The 16,439-nt window shown below is 44.9% G+C and overlaps 1 protein-coding gene across 3 annotated transcripts in view; it reads left to right on the forward strand.

Annotated features, from left to right (window-relative positions):
• Positions 1-14,621, forward strand: part of FAM120A (family with sequence similarity 120 member A) — a 49,631-nt gene extending 35,010 nt beyond the window's left edge. For 2 of the 3 annotated variants that reach the window (XM_069028187.1, XM_069028188.1), the window contains exons 12-18: positions 338-452; positions 2,279-2,488; positions 3,307-3,490; positions 4,360-4,497; positions 5,948-6,089; positions 10,124-10,220; positions 12,716-14,621. In XM_069028187.1, coding sequence (XP_068884288.1) covers positions 338-452; positions 2,279-2,488; positions 3,307-3,490; positions 4,360-4,497; positions 5,948-6,089; positions 10,124-10,220; positions 12,716-13,027 — 1,198 coding nt within the window. In that variant the 3' untranslated portion in view covers positions 13,028-14,621. The remainder of the gene's footprint in view (positions 1-337; positions 453-2,278; positions 2,489-3,306; positions 3,491-4,359; positions 4,498-5,947; positions 6,090-10,123; positions 10,221-12,715) is intronic. The other variant, XM_069028189.1, reaches the window with a different exon arrangement.
• The last annotated feature ends 1,818 nt before the right edge of the window (positions 14,622-16,439 follow it).

Below are 16,439 nucleotides of genomic sequence, written 5' to 3' on the forward strand. Positions count from 1 at the left end.
TGGGAGATACTTATATTTGGGGTAATTATTTAAGACAACTAGCTTGTAATTCTTTCAGAATCCAAGGTTAGCATCTTAGACATGGTAAAATTTAAGCGATTTTTGAGAGTGATAAATAGAAATTTGTCTTTGGTTCTATTGAACTTCACCTTGCCTTTTGAGCACTAAAACACCATTTCTCCTTATAGAATAGTTAGTATGCAAAAAAAGTGGTATCTTAAAGCTCCTCTTTTCAGTGGCACAGCATGTTTCTCTCCTGTCACATGTTCTGTACATACACTGGGGATTTCAGACTTGCATATTAAGAAGCCACTGACAGGACGTGCTTCCCTCACAGGTATATGGTACAGTGGCCGGGGGTGCGCATCCTGCGTCGCCAGGAGCTTGATGCTTTCCTTGCCCAAGCATTGTCTCCAAAGCTCTATGAACCTGACCAGCTTCAGGAACTCAAGGTAATTCTTAACTATATCTTACATAATTTAAGAGATTAGTTTCCAGCTGATCTGGGAATTAACTGCAGTGGCTGATTTATATGTGCCTGTCTCACTGAAAGCCTTGCACAATCACCTATACTTTCCAAAATATTAATCTTAGTGGCTTGAAGTGTCGCAGAGATTCATAATCCATTCTGTTTCACTAATCAGAAAGGTAACTAAAATCCTAAACATATTCTGTGCTGCAGAACCTTTTCTCACAATTCGTTAAGTAATTGTGTCTTGGAAGTTCAAAGATTGTGCTTCCACTGAAAAGATGAAGGAAAACAGACTCTGCTTCTCAGGGTGGCTGTTTTCAAACACTAACCTGGGTATTTTCTTATGATTCAGCATTCAAAAGATTTTTTCAGCTAAGTGTAAAAATGGGAGAGACTTACATAATCTTGAGTGGAAAAATACAGGAGAAACAGGTAAAATAGTTTGTGAATTCTCAGAATTGTAGAAATCATTATTTTGAGGATTTTAAAAGTTAAAATCTCAAAGTGGTGTTACATGAAGTAAATACTGCTGGCTAACTGCTAGTTAGTGTGGTATTCTTGCTGTAGGTACACAATGTAAAGCAGCAGGGAGGAAGTGGCCCTTGTTTCCCAGGTTGGTTCATGTTTACAGGTACACCCTGTGGAGGGGCACGGACATGAGCAGCAATCCTAGCACCCCTCTTCTCAGGAGAAACAGTAATTAGGCTCATGCAGATTCTAACTATTGGGCTTTTTTCCAACGAATATTTTGTCACTGATGCCAGATCTGCAAGAGGATTCTCAAAGCAAGCACGTGGCTATTTTCTTTTCTGTGGCTGACAAGCTGATAATGTTTTGGTTTAATAGTAATTGTTTAATTTTTCAATCATACATAAAGTGATGCAGATTACTTCCAGAAGATATGTCGGTTAACTGGAAGATGCAGTAACTCCCTCAGGGTTGTTACTGTCTTCACAGGAAGCAGCTTGTGAGGTCAGACAGAAAGAGCAGCTGAATTTGAACCCAGCTATGTATCTGCAAAATGAGCGGGATAGTCTTTGGGCTCTTAAAGGTTGCTTATGCATAAGGAAGGTGGTAATGGAGTTTAATTTTAAAATTTAATACCAAGGTCTTGAAAATGTTCCCAAGCAAGGGCTGATATTTTGAGAAGTATTTCAGAGAACACCAGTAGTGATATTTTCTTACGCCAGAGCTAAAAATACACTTGCTGCAAGCAAATCCTTTTTTCCTTTGACCACTACCTATTATTCACTGTTTAATTCTACCTTTATGTCTCTATCCTGCATCCTAAATAAAGCTGTTGTATGCATAAACACTACTTTGTGTTCTTAAAGCAAAATTTTGAATCAAACTAATAGAAAATCCATTATAAAGGAGTTCAGAAGGAAATGTGTTACATGGGAAGAAAAATTGTCTTTTGCATTGAATTCATTCCTGAGATGTTCTATAACGCATCTCAGAAGCACTTAATTATTTGGAATAAAATTTTTGATGAAGTTTTCTAGTGCTAATTTCCTGTAAGTCTCTTTAGAAATAATTTCCTGCACTTTGTGTTGAGAAAACAGGGGTTTGTGTTTATCTCTGGTCTCCAGAGCAGGTGAATGGGACCACAGCTTTCCTGAAGATGGCAGCTCTGCATGCACAAGCGACAGGTTCCGGTGCATTCTTCTGCTCAAACTTCTGAAAGTCTGGATGACCTTTTAAAATCCCTCTGTTTGCAAGAGTTTTTAAAAGAATGTAACTATTGGAATAACTTTGAATTACATCTCATTGCAATCTTACTAAATTTACCATGTTTTTAAACAGATTGAGAATTTGGATCCCCGCGGAATCCAGCTGTCAGCTCTCTTCATGAGTGGTGTGGATATGGCTCTTTTTGCCAACGACGCCTGCGGACAGCCAATTCCATGGGAGCACTGCTGTCCCTGGATGTATTTTGATGGGAAATTATTCCAGACCAAGCTCATCAAAGCAAGCCGGGAGAAAGTTCCGCTCATTGACCTCTGTGATGGTCAGGTGTGTAGTTTTGCAGAGTCATGGAGTGTCCCATGTGCCCACAAGGGTTCCATGGGGTGGGTTGTCATCATTCACCTCGTGTGTCATCTCTGCTTTTAAAGGCAAATATGAGGAGAATGGCTAATGGGTGGGGTTTGCTGTTTAATCCCATATTTCTTGATGAGTAGGATGGCAGTTGGGTGGATTTGGAAGAAGGGCATCAACTTGATTTTTTTTTTCTGTCTGAAAAATGGAACACTGATATGAATGGCCAAGTTGGAAACTCTCTGCTCATTTGTTCAAGTCCCATCTTTTTGGGTCAGACTGTCCAAAGGACTAAGCTGCACTGGTTTTGTAGTGAAAGAAAATTGGTGATGTATAGCTGATTTTACAGATTGTGAAGTCGTTCTTGGGGTCCTCAGCTCAAAATCTTTTCACATTTCTTGCAACCATCTTAAAATACAAATGAAGGAGATTTTTGTTGTATCCAAATGATGCAAAATTACTATGTAACTGTAAAACCAGAAAACAGGCTACTGAATAACCCAAACCTTTTTTGTTTTTAACTTTTGAAAGGTATGAAATTATATCCCTTCTCCTTTCTGACTTGAGGGAAGCTGATGCTAGCTTTGCCACTGATGGTGTGGTTCCTCTCAGGGTTGTTACCCTCCAGGCATGTTTCAGCCTGTATGCAGAGACTCTGGTTTGCAGCCTAGGTTTAGGATGATGATTCTCCTCTATTACTTTGCGTTTTTCTTTGAATTTGTTGTTTTAAAGTAGCTTTATTCAATTGAAATGAGAATTTTAATGTCCTTCTGTGACCTTCTCTTTATTCCTAGGCTGAGCAGGCAGCCAAGGTTGAAAAGATGCGTCAGAGCATCCTAGAAGGATTAAATTTCTCCAGGCAGAACCATCCTCTCCCTTTCCCACCTCCACCTGCCATGCCTTTCTATCCAGCTTCTATGTATCCTCGACACTTTGGGCCAGTCCCACCACCTCAGGGCAGGGGGAGAGGCTTTGCTGGTAAGTGATGGGACAGCGGTGCCACACGTTACCTTACCTTGCCCATTCCCAAAACTACCAACCCTGTTCAATTTCATAGGGAAAATACATAAAAGCAAGTGGTCAGCTTGTGTTGGCATGTGCCAATCACTGTATTTTGGGGTTGCTTTTATTAGCCCAGTGATACGGAATGTGCTGTATTGCTGCGTATTTTCATCAGGATTTTAGTAGCTGTGCCAGATCAAAATATTTTTACTGTTGTTGTAGAACTAGAAAAAAGAGCAATGGATTGACACTGGGTGGTATGAAAAGGCTCTGATTTGCACAGTAAATTGGTTCAAAACATTTATAAATTAACAGACACAGTTTAACTGTCAGGGTTGAGGACAACCTTTCCCCCTCCCCACTCCTCTGTGTTTTGCTACAGTCATATAATCATTGGCACTCTCAAGTGTAAATACTGACATAACCATTCCAGGCTCGTCTTAGAATTGCTCCCTTCCTCAAAATCTCTCCATACCCAAGCCCCATAGGTGTATGGATACTGGACACTGGCATTCCAGGGTGCCATGACTGTAGCCACCAGAGCTCACTGCCAAAAAATTGTCACAAGCCTTTACAACGCCATAGAGTTGGGATCCCATTCCAAGCCCCAAGGCCTGCCCTTCAGTAGAGACTCCCTGCTGGCTGAGACAGCAGGACTCCGTTGCCAGGGCTCTCTCGGTGCGGTGCTGCAGCTTCGCCCACAGGAGCCCGGCCCGCGGGAGCACAGCCCTCCCAGCTGGCTCTGGAAGGGTGGAAGGAGGCAGCAACCTCTCTGCTGGGGCCTTCCCGGTTGCCTGGCCCCCTCACAGCTTTTCCCCTGTCTTTCTTTACCCTGGGTCTAACAGGAGTCTATGGCTTCGGAGGCCCTTATGGGGAAACAGTAGCCACAGGCGCTTACCGGGCCTTCCGGGTGGCGGCAGCGGCAGGACACTCCGGAGCCTTCTCTGGCAATGACAGCAACAGGACTAGCAAGTTTCAGGGCGGTAATTATACCCAAACCCCTTTTCTTAGAGCTTCTGGCAACGGCTTCCTCCACTGTACGGTTTGGTCTGAGGCTTTCCTACTGACTCCCTGTCTGCCTAACTGTCTCAGCTTCCCTCTCTAGAGCCTGCCTGGGCTGCTGTCCACTCTGCTCCCCGTCCCTGCCGCAAGCCCCCGGCGCCAGCCCTCCTCGTGCCTAGAAACCCTCCTCCAAATACAGGAGAGCCCGAAACCCAGCGGGGCAGGTTGTCTCCTGTGCTCCCACAGGCGAAGAGGGCATCTGTAACCCACTGGCCTCTGCCTCTATATTAACAGGGATTTTCCAAAATCTGGGGGCAGTTGAGCTTTTTGCAAAGACCCAGCCTAGAAATTACTGACTTTGGTATTACTGCTGAGCCCTTCTTCGCTGGCATCAGTGCTGGCATGGACACAGGAGTGGATTTACTTCCCTACCTGTGTGCCCATGCTCACTTCCTGTATGATGTGGGATGATGGAAACCTATTTAGGGTAAATTTTTCCCACGTATTTAGCTGTTCTTTCTGGCCTCTAAACTTTTATCCTAAGAGCAAGCATACCTCTAATGCTTCATGTGTGAATAACCCTGGCCCTGCAAACCATTTGCATTTGGAGCTCAAGGACTTGCACAGGGAAGTAGGAACCTTCTGGATGTAAGAATCAGTAGTGTAGTTCCCAGCCTATTAACACTGGAGACTAATTATGGCTGCGTAAACGCTGTGGTTTGTAACCCTTTTGGTGCTGATGGTCTTACCAATAACATCTTGCTCAGTTCGCATACCTGGATTTCTTGAAATACATGTTATGCCCCAGAGCTGATTTTTCAGGGCAAAACACAAGTATGAAGACATAAGCAACTTGAACAGAAGCTACAGTTGCATCTTAGAAAACTGTAATTTTAGCTGCCTTCTTGGAGGGGGAAGGATAAACCCACCTTTTAAACCAGATCTGTTCAAATGCTACATTTTTATAGCAACTTAGTGTTAGTACAGCTTATCCTGCCTAGTAAGTTCTTTATTGCCAATATAATCTGTGTGGTCTGTTCTGATACTTGCTGTTGGCTAAAATGTGCCTTGAACCTGCAAGAATTTCTTCTTCATTAGGAGTGCAGGAAGAAAGCAATCTTCAGCCAGCTTGTAAAATTCCCCTTGTTTCTTGAGGCTTATCTCAAGTATATTTTTAATTACTGAAACTGAAGCACTCATGTCAGATTATTTTTCTTTTCAGAATTCATATCTATTTTTAAAAAGGGGTGGGGGAAACAGACTCTTGGAGTTCTAACACTTCTGAAATACTGCAAAATGAGCAATAATCTCACAGTATCCATAGAGGAAATGGGATATGTGGTGAAATCTGGGCAAACCAGCTTTCCATTCATTTGGAGCTTGACTGTGATGATTGTGAAGATCAAAGTTTGGTTTTGCTTTTATGTGCAGGAGTCCAACCTATTCCTTCTCAGGGAGGGAAACTTGAAATTGCCGGCACTGTAGTCGGCCATTGGGCTGGAAGCAGACGTGGACGAGGGGGGAGAGGGCCATTTCCTCTGCAGGTGGTGTCCGTGGGAGGACCAGCCAGAGGGTAAGTGCCGGCCTGGGAATGTGCTTCTCATGTGGGATTTAATGATTGGGGAAACAAGGACAACAGGGAAAAGTTGGAGGCAGTTGAGATTGCATATGACACACTTTAGGACACATTGGGTCAATTATACCCACCGAATACTCAGGAAAAGCATTGGCGTTCGTTTTAAGATGTTTTTAACCAGTTATTTGTATAGATATAAGCATTTTTATGTGTAAATAAAATTCATACTCAATCTGAGATATATAGAGATACAGATACATTTATATGTATAGATATATATATATATATACACACACAGAGGTTGATTTTGCATGAGGAGATGACTTTGGGACTTTCCCATGAAATCAATAGATGCATTACATTTGATTCCTTTCTTCTTTGTGGCAGGACATTTATTAAGAAGCATGATAACATTTTAAATAACTATATTATGTAATCCTGTGAAGCAGAAAACACCTGAAGGACACTTCTAGGTTTAATAGTTCTCTGTTACAGTTGTGATGGAAGTGTGCTTAAAAGAATATTAATTTCTTCAGCTCTTCCACTTCATTTCACTACAGCTGAAGTTACAGGTGCACAACATGTCTGAAAACCAAGTACTTATTACAAAAGTATCTTGTTCATTACTTTTAAGATTATATTTTTTCCATAGGGATTGCTGGTTCTGTGCCTTGCAGAACTCTCTTATCTTTAATTACGGTCATGTCTATTACAGGAGACAATCCTAAAGCAACATGATTTATGTATTGTGTCTGTATCAGGAGTAAAGCTGATGGATTTATTGCCACCTCGAGCTAGGGAGCAGCAGTGTGAAAGACTGCACTGCGTGAATTCCATCTCTCTGTTAATTTTCTCCAATGTGCACTATGAAGCTTCATGCTGGAGCCAGCGAGAGCTGTTGGAAAGCCTGTTGGTGTTGGGCCGAGTGAGGAGATGGGTTAATCTGAAGGCCTGGGAGAATGGGAGCTGCTGTGGGGACAGGGAGAGGCAGGAGCAGTGGAAACAAATGCGAACAGGTTCGGCAGCAGCACAGTGTGCTGTGGGAGCAGAGCTGACCCTTCCAGGGGACCACATTTACCTAGGACTGCTCACTTCTCTAGAATGAGATTCAGCTGCCGAAACAGAAGCATTGAGTGTTGATCTAGGTGTTTCAGACAACTGTCAGGCACCTGTGCGGGTGTGGGGGGGTTTTGGGAGCCCTGTGCTGATCCAGAGCAGCATCTGGAGACAGTGGGAGTGAGCAAAGGTGAGGAGGCGTGAAGCTTGTTTGGGTATTGGGAGACAAAATAACCTTTTTCACCATTGAAATGAGGTTCTTGGATGATCATCAGTTCTGTTTTTCATGAGAATACATGAACAGAAGCTGGTTGCTTCTTCCAGTGACCTGCACTCTGTGTGAGGAGGTGCTGCTGGTGATGGCTGGTGTCCTGCCAAAGCCAGTGTCTGCCAGAGCACCCTGAGCAGGGTCTGGGCTCGGAGCTGGGTTACATCAACACAGGACAGCAGTTCCTCCATCTCCTGAACAGGGAAATACCTGAATTCATGCAGAACATCAGTAGCTGGGAACTGAGAATCCTCCTTATCTGGGAAGTGAACAGATCACTGAAAGGGTGTCACGGCTCCTGCCAGTACCTTTATGACAGAGAAGTATGATTCTTCAGTAGTAGCTTTTGATTTAAGATAAAATACCTGAGGTTTCTTTTTGTTGGAGGTACTGTCTTAAGGCAGTAACATTTGGGTGCAAGTTGTCACCCCAGAGACAGGAAAACTGTCAATGCCACCTTCCTGTCTGCATCAAATCAGCACCGATAGGGCGTTCTTCACATGTAGAGTTACTGGAATAGGTCAGAGGGAAAATGACTGCAGGCAGCTTACCTGTTTGTTGGGTCAGTTGATACTAAAATAGGACCAATAGGAAAACATGCTTGTGTTAAGGGTTCTGCCTAAAGACAGAATCACAGAACCATAGAATATTTTGAGTTGGAAAGGAGCCACAGGGATCCTGGAGTCCAGCTTCTGGCCCTGTACAGGACACCCCAACAGCCTCCATCCTGTCCCTGAAAGCAGTGTCCAAACGCTCCTGGAGCTCTGGCAGCCTCGGGGCCGTGCCCATTCCCTGGGGAGCCTGGGCAGTGCCCAGCACCCTCTGGGGGAAGAACCTTTGCTGATACCCAGCCTAAATCTCCAGCGCTTGAACAGCAGGTTCATGTTGGCAGAGGTTATTTCCTACCAAAGGTCACCACTACAAAACAGCACAGCAGGTTGTCTCAGTTCATGGCCCAGTTCTGCACACTGGTAGTCCATTTTTATCTCTTCCAGCAGAGGGGATCGAGTCAGGCTTGTTCACCCCATTGCCTCGTGTCTCTGCAATGCTGAGCTCAGATATTGTTCTTACTGTGTAAAATTATACCAGCTGCTTTGTATTGGCTTCGACCCATCAGTATATTTAACGTGATTTTGAGGGGGAAAAGTCCTTCTCAGCTCTTTGAAGGGCACGCTTTGACCTTGCAAAAAGAGAGCCGGTGGGGTTGGCAAGGAAGGAACACAGTGAGAAGGACTCACACACAAACCACAGCTCTTCTGTCTTCATTCTCTGCTGTTGCTTCTGAACCTCAGAATTCGATTTCTTACTGCCCAGTGTGGGAATTCACAGCGTGTGAGAGGAGACTGGGGGGGCACAGGCCAGTGCTGCTCCCCTGGGTATTTCAGCCTCACTCAGCTCAGGGACCTGAGCTGCACCTGGCTGCTCCAGCCAGCCCCAGTGGGGTCAGGTGTCACACCAGGACCTCCCAGTATCGGGCAGCATATCCAGAGGAAATACAGGGCATTCCCATGCTTCTAGAGCAAACCAGTATTTCTAGTAGAGAATTTTTAGGACAACGGTATTCTTGACATGATAAGGAAGTTCAGTTTCTGCAAATGATGGAATTAAAGCAGTTGTAGATGAATCCTGGAATTGTTAAGGTTGGAAAAGACCTCTAAGATCATCAAGTCCAACCATCAACCCAGTAATACCACCACCATGCTCATCCCTAAACCATATCCGCAAGTGCCTCATCCACGTGTTTTGTGAACAGTTCCAGGGATGGTGATTCCAGCACTGCCATGGGCAGCCTGTGCCAGGGCTTGACAACCCTTTCTCTGAACAAATTTTCCCAAATATATCTGATCTAAACTACCTCCCCTTGTCCTTGTCCTCACATGCAATCCCATACCTGTGCAATGGGACTGAGAATTGTGATTATCTGGATCATGAGAATGCTGGAGAACAGCAGTTCTGACTCACCTGCAAAGTCCTTCTGTAAAATCCTTCAGCAGCTTAGTGCAGGTGTTCTAGTAGGTAAAAATTGAGGCACAACTCGAGACCAAGGTGAGGAAGTTTGGTTTTATCTGATCTAATCTTTACTGAATCACACCAAAAATCACCACCTAATGTGTCTAAGTTAGGAGTCTCCACTGGAAAGCATCCCAACTTATCAATTGCCACATGCCATATACAGGTGAAACTCCTTTATTCCCTCAGTTTCTTAGATAATTTTGTATTCTCCCATCAAAACCAAGGCGATTTTTTTTATTTTGCCTCACATTCTTTTATCAGATCCTGTCTGTCTTGTGTGTTTATATGGGGAACTGTTATTAAATTTGGGAAATGGCCTTCTCTGTGGTTCAAATTGCTATTTTTGTAAGGTGAAAGTATTTTGAGCTCTGGTATTAAAGTGCCATGAGATAATTTGACACTTGGAAAATGTTTCTGCAAAGCTTAAAAGTATCATTTATTGTTTCTTTAGAAGAGAACTATAGAAACAGACATTTTATTGCTCCGGACCCAAAAGGTTTGTTGGGTTTGATACAATTACAAGCAATAGAACCTTGCAATTTGGAATTAGTCATCTTGCCTCTTGGAAGACGTGTTGATGACAGGCTCTAGACAGTAAAGATTGGAAAATAATATTCCAGCAAAACTAAATGTAAAGCAGTTGTAAACAAAACTGATCTATGTTTTATTCTCTCCCCTCTCCCCACCCCTGCAGGCGTCCTAGAGGAGTTATCTCCACTCCAGTGATAAGAACTTTTGGAAGAGGTGGAAGGTACTATGGGCGAGGTTATAAAAGCCAGGGAGCAATTCAGGTAATGAAGCCATGTGCCTGACTGCAGCACGCTCTGTGACAGGCTGGGCTGGGGTGGACTCCAGACCAGCACCACTTTAACAGCTACAAGTGTTTCTGGCGACTGATGGAAGCTGTGAGCTGCACAGCGGTGACAGGACAGGCTGGTGTCACAGCTCACTTAAAGCAAACTTTGCTTCTAAAGACAGACGTGGAAGAATGTATTTTGACATGAATCCTGTGCCTACACAGCTCTAACCAGCCGTGGGAGTAGAAGAAAATTTAGAAAATGGGAGAAATACAAAGCTGAAACAAATTAGCAGTTCTGCTCCTGCCCCCACTCTTCCCCAATTTCTTTTCTGGGACCACAGTCCAACCTCATGAAGGAAAGTTTCTAGCAGTGAAGGATCTTTGCTGCTGCCATGCTCCAGATCTAAGAGGTCTCTCTAAACTTCTGGGGAATAGCAGAGCAGCCTTTGCCCCCTGAGCATGCAGGCTCCTTTCTGGTGACACCCTGCCAAACGTCCATGGATCATGACTTCTGTCTAGTCCATGGATCCTTCAAATATAGCTGAGGCAGACTGCTGATCTGTATGAAATGCCAGTTGCTTTCAGAGCTCTGTTTTCCTCCCTTTTCCATGGTTCTGGCTGCTATGCAGTTTGGATGAATGAGTAGTAAATAGTTGGAAAAACTTCCACAATAAATATGTCATATGGACATGCCATTTGTCAGGGAGACCTGAGAGTAGGGGGGTGTTTTCAGGTGTCACACAGTAAGAGAGAGAATGTTCTCCAGTAGTTAATGAAGCAACTATTAGCTTCCAGTAAAACTTACTGTTTTACAGGTGTAAAAATTCAAATACTTCCTTGTTAAATTTGTGTACACACTCTATATGTCTAAAATGTACCTGTGGATCTGAAACTTTACATCTTTAAATAGAAGAGAAACCACTATGTTAATAATAGAGCATCTAATTTCTGAGTACCTTAAGCTTTGAAATAAAGGAAATCCTGAAAACGAGCTCCCACATACTCCAGGCTTACTACAGGTGTACATATGGGAGTGTAGTTCAGGTGGTAGCTGCAGGTGTCTTGACAAGTGCCATCAAGGTTGGGTATTTGCATTTTTATTAATGATATGTAATTTGGATGGTAAATACTTGTGATCACAAGGACCTGTGTGTAAAATTGTGCCTGGAGAAGAGAGATAAATGGCATTTTCTATGGACCTGAGCTCATTGCATTTTGTGGCCATCAAGGCCCAGTAGGATTTTCTTGTACAGGAAGAGAAAAAAGGTGATTTAAAATGCACAGGGCAGGGAGAGCTTCCCATGTTGTGAGTGGGTTGTGATAGCCAGGTGAGGCTGGGCAGTGCCAGCGGCCCCTCTGCCTCACTGAGGCAGTGCCTGTGTAAGGCCAGGCTCAGCCTGAGGCACTTCCTCCCCAAAGCCTGGGAATCTGACCAAAACGAGCTCTTTGGATTTATCCAACACATCAGACTGGTCTGTTTTATCCCAAGATGAGGCCTTTCACTCTTGTTCTGGAAAGAAACTAAAGCGTGTCTTGAAAGCTGAACTTAAGGATGTCTAAAGAGGCACCTTGGCAGTGATCAGTGTCCCTTGTCCTCACATGCAATCCCATACCTGTGCAATGGGACTGAGAATTGTGATTATGTGGATGGTGAGAATGCTGGAGAACAGCAGTTCTGACTCACCTGCAAAGTCCTTCTGTAAAATCCTTCAGCAGCTTAGTGCAGGTGTTCTAGTGGGTAAAAAATGAGGTTTTTATACTACAAAGCTGTTTGCTGCTGTTGGAAGTGTCCCTGTCTTAAGCCATTTCTTAGCACTTGACTTTGTGAACAGTGTGACAGGCTGGTGTGCTGCTTCTTAGCAGCCTAACCTGCTTATTTTGGTTTGTTTAAAGCCTATTATGTTTCTGGAATGCTAAGATTAATTATAAATACTTAAAAACTAATTGTATGCTGCATCAGTCTGGTTTTTATGGCTATACTTAGTCTTGTAAGATTTTACTATATGCTTTTTTATGAAACCCTTTCCTAATCTTGGAAGCATATAGCTTGGTGCAGGGAATAGTGCACGGTGCCTCTGCACTCCTCCAAACGCTGGCTGGAAACAGTCAGGTTTGTATTTGAGTAACACGGAATCCTGCCACTGAATCACAACACACATGAACCAAGAAGCAGAGTTCAGCTGTACACTGATTCTCAGTTTCGGTGTTTCAGACATTTATGTAGCTCTGATGTTGTGAAAGGAGGGCAACATCGAAGTTAAAACTAAAGCATTTGCCCCGGGGGCATCAGAAGGCTCTGGGGAACACCGAAAATCCTCTCTGTGTATTTCGTGGGCCACTTCTTTCAGCAATGCCTAATATTTGGTGTTCACTCACGATCCTGTGCCCTGCATGCTGCCTGTTGTAGTGTCCTTATATCAGACTGTACATTTATATACATTTTTAGCACTGGTTCTTCAGTAATTCTCTTCTTTTTTTAACAACTAGGGCAAACCTCCTTACGCTGCTTCAGCAGAAGAAGTAGCCAAAGAACTTAAGTCAAAATCCGAGGAATCTAAATCCTCACTTGTGTCTTCAGATGGATCCCTGGCTGAAAATGGAGTTGTGACTGAGGAAAAACCAGCTTCCCAGATGAATGGGAATACAGGAGACATCAGGGCTTCCAATCAGTCTGAAAGTGCCTTGAGTAATGACTCTAAAATGTGCAATACGAATCCTCACTTAAATGCACTAAATGCAGACAGTGTTTGCCATAAAGATGATGCTCTTGAGGCCACTGTCTTAAAAAAAGAAGAGTAAACTTATTTTTTATAGAGGGTGAAGGATGTTGGGAAGGGTCAGGATTAGGAATATCTGGAAAGAAAGAGAGCCTACAGTTACGTACATTTTTTCCTTTCCGTAAGAGAAAAATGAGGACTTTGGAAATTCGGATCCCTCTTTGATGTCAGAGATTTAAACAACACATTTTTTTAGTTTTAACCAGTTGTAGTCAAAATGCTACAATAAAACAAAAAAAAAAAAAAAGAGAATGAAGAGCATTTGACTCCCGCACTTAAAATGAAGTATACATAAAGTTTAAACTGGTTATGACAAAAGCTTGTAGTTTTGTTTTTTGAAATATAAAGAAAACAAATTTTGGCAGTCTTTAAGTATATATAGCTTAAAACTATAATTTTTAGTACTTGGCACCATATGTATGCCATTATATTTGATTTTGCATTACTGTGTCACAATAAAGCTTTCTTTAAGGCTTTGATTTCATGATTCTGGGGGGAAAAAGGCACAACCACAGTTTTTTCTTTCTGAAATCTCATCACCGTTGCCGTGGTTCTTTTGTGTTAAAATGTGCAAACTCTCGAAACTACCAATTCTCAGTAACACTGCAGTTCTGCTGAGTTCAATAGACATCATACATATGTTACGAGCGAGTTAAACGGAGATAAACTTGAAATCATAGAAGATGCAAACGACCTTTCAAAACAAACACAATGTGTTGGGAAACTTTTTGTGACTAATACCATGCATCCGTGATCAATGAACTATGTGGTTTTGAATCAGACGTAGACCATTAGTACTACTATTTGAGCTAAACTTCTGCATGGTTCATGATTTTTAAAGTGTGTAGTTAATATTATGCATGTTATTGTCCTCTTTCTTCCATTCTTACAAGTACTGTGCCCATTTGCAAAACAAAAAAAGCTAATAATCAGTAATAGTCCTATAAAAGATGTTAACTATGTTTAGTCATTGACTGATCTTGCTCTAACCTTAAAATTTTGTGATTATTGACCTCTGTTGCATTTATTCTAAAACTTTAAAAAAAAAAATTATCTAGCCGTTTTGAATATCAACGTTACCCTGGTGTACTCATTGCTGTATGCATTATTGTTCTCTGTTGCTGTTTTATGCCTTCATATTAGCAAATATGAAATTCTGTGAAAAACAAAAAAAAAAACGCTTTGATCTTCAAAAAAAAAGTACCCCCCTTCTGTAGCAGGAAACAAATGGCTTGTTCTTGAGAACTTTCCCATCAAGAATTTAGTATAAGCAAATATACCTGTATCATTTTGATGTTTTTGTTAGTGTTTCCAAACTTAATGTACTTCAAAATCAGAATCATTTCTTTATATTCGTTTTCATATAATTCTCCTGATGCTCTTCATCACACATTAGTGATCAGAAATGAGGTGTAATTCCCCATTCCCTGCCCGCCAGAGCTAAGTAGGTATCTTAATGTAAGTTGAAGGGAGTTCTGCCCCAACTCATGGATTGTGCAAGAATGAACTACTGTTGGGTTTGGCTGGTTGTAGATGGATTGTGGTGTGGTGTCTTTGAAGGCTATTGAATGCAACTTACAGTGCTTAATAAAAATCTTTATTCTTTTAGTATAAAATACTGTATGCCTTTTTTGTCAAGTATTTTTTTAATTAACATGTAAATAAAAGTTTTTCCTATGCCCAAGTCAAGTGGTTGAGTTGGCAGGATCTGTGGTGTCCTCCTACAAGGCAGAGGAGGGAAGCACGGCCTTTGGTTGTGGCTGCCCTGTTCCTGGCACTGCCCAAGGCCAGGTTGGACAGGGCTTGGAGCAAGCTGGGATAGTGGAAGGTGTCCCTGCCCGTGGCAGGGGTGGGACTGGATGAGCTTTAAGGTCCCTTCCAACCCAAACCGTTCTGGAATTTTGTGATTCACCCACTGCTGGGGGACACCACACCTGGTTGGATTCATGCCCTGGCTTTGCTGGTGTGTGCAGCTCCTTTACATGTCACCTTTCAATGTCAGATGGTTGAAGAGATGTAAATAAGACACAAATAACGGGGGCAGTTGTTCAAAGAAGAAAAACCGCAGGTGCTCGCAGAGGTTGATACACAAGGCGGTGGGCAGTGCCTCTACAGAGCCGGGCACCAGTTAGTTGTTACACAGGATCCAACCGGCAGAACATGAGGAGCTGCAGATTTACACATTGGTGTAGACTGGGGAGCTTTCTCCCCTGCCGTGCCCGTCCGCTCGGTGCCCACAGCCGCGTTCACGGCAGCCCGGGCCCGCATGTCCCGGGCTGTGAGCGGTGGGCACGGCTCCCACTGCCCGGCACAGCAGCACGGCCGTGTTTTCCTCAAGGGACAGCAGTCGGCTTTCTCTTCTTCCCGAGTCCGATCCCCCTGCAGCACCCGGGAGGGGTCGCATCCCTGCGCTCCCTGCTCCCGGGCAGTGTGACTCGCCCATGCCAGCACTGCTCTGTCCTGACAGCATTTCCCACTCGCTGGTTCTCGTGCAGGTGCAGGGCACCCCTTCTCCCATTTCCCAGCAGTTTTCCTTTTCGAGCCCGGCCTGGGAGCTGGCATGGAATAACCAGCACCAAGAGTTAAACTGGGCGAGTCCGCTATTTGAGTGGGACCCGGGGCCACTGTCCGTTCTGTGCCATCAGCGACAGCATCGGCTCCTCCCTCCCTCCCTCCCTCCCTCCCTCGCTCACTGCGTTAACGAGCAGCGATGCTCGGCGTGCGCCGCGCTCGGTCCCCGGCAGTGCGCGCTGTACCCCGGCCTTCCCGGGGTCCCCGCCAGCGCAGGGCGGAGCAGCGGCCGAGGGAAGATTTCGAGCCGAGGGAAGCCCAGCGCAGGCGCCCCAGCCCAGTTTTGCTCTCGGCTCCCGCTTGCGAGGCGGCGTCCCGGGCAGCGGGGCGGGCAGCGGGGCGGTGTCCCGGGCAGCGGGGCGGCGTCCCGGGCAGCGGGGCGGGCAGCGGGGCGGTGTCCCGGGCAGCGGGGCGGTGTCCCGGGCACGGGGTGACGCGGCCCACGACGAGCGGCCCGGGCCAGGAAGGCCGCTCCGCCGCCATCACCGCTCCCGCCCCTTCCTGCCCGGGGCCGGCCGGGGGAGGCGGGGCCGGGGGCGGCTCCGGCGCTGCGTTGGGGGCCGGGCCGGGGAGAGCCGCTGCTTCTCGGGGTGTTCCCGGTCGGGGTTAAAACTCGCGGAGGGGTGGGTTTCAGGGGGCTGTGGGAAGCCCTGCCCGCACAGAGCTGCTGAGGCCGTTCTCGCTCCTCTCAATGAACAGCGCTGGTGACCTCCGGATGGAGCCCCAGCGCCCGGCTGCAGCCAGAGGGGGAATGGGGAATGGGGAATGGGGAATGGGACGTGCAGACATCGCTCCTGCGCTGGAACGAGATGAGGAGGAGACCGTGGCACGTCTTTCAGTGCTGCCGGTGCGCAAGAGTACCG

This window comes from Aphelocoma coerulescens, chromosome 12 (assembly GCF_041296385.1).
Source record: "Aphelocoma coerulescens isolate FSJ_1873_10779 chromosome 12, UR_Acoe_1.0, whole genome shotgun sequence".
Classification (NCBI taxonomy): domain Eukaryota; kingdom Metazoa; phylum Chordata; class Aves; order Passeriformes; family Corvidae; genus Aphelocoma; species Aphelocoma coerulescens.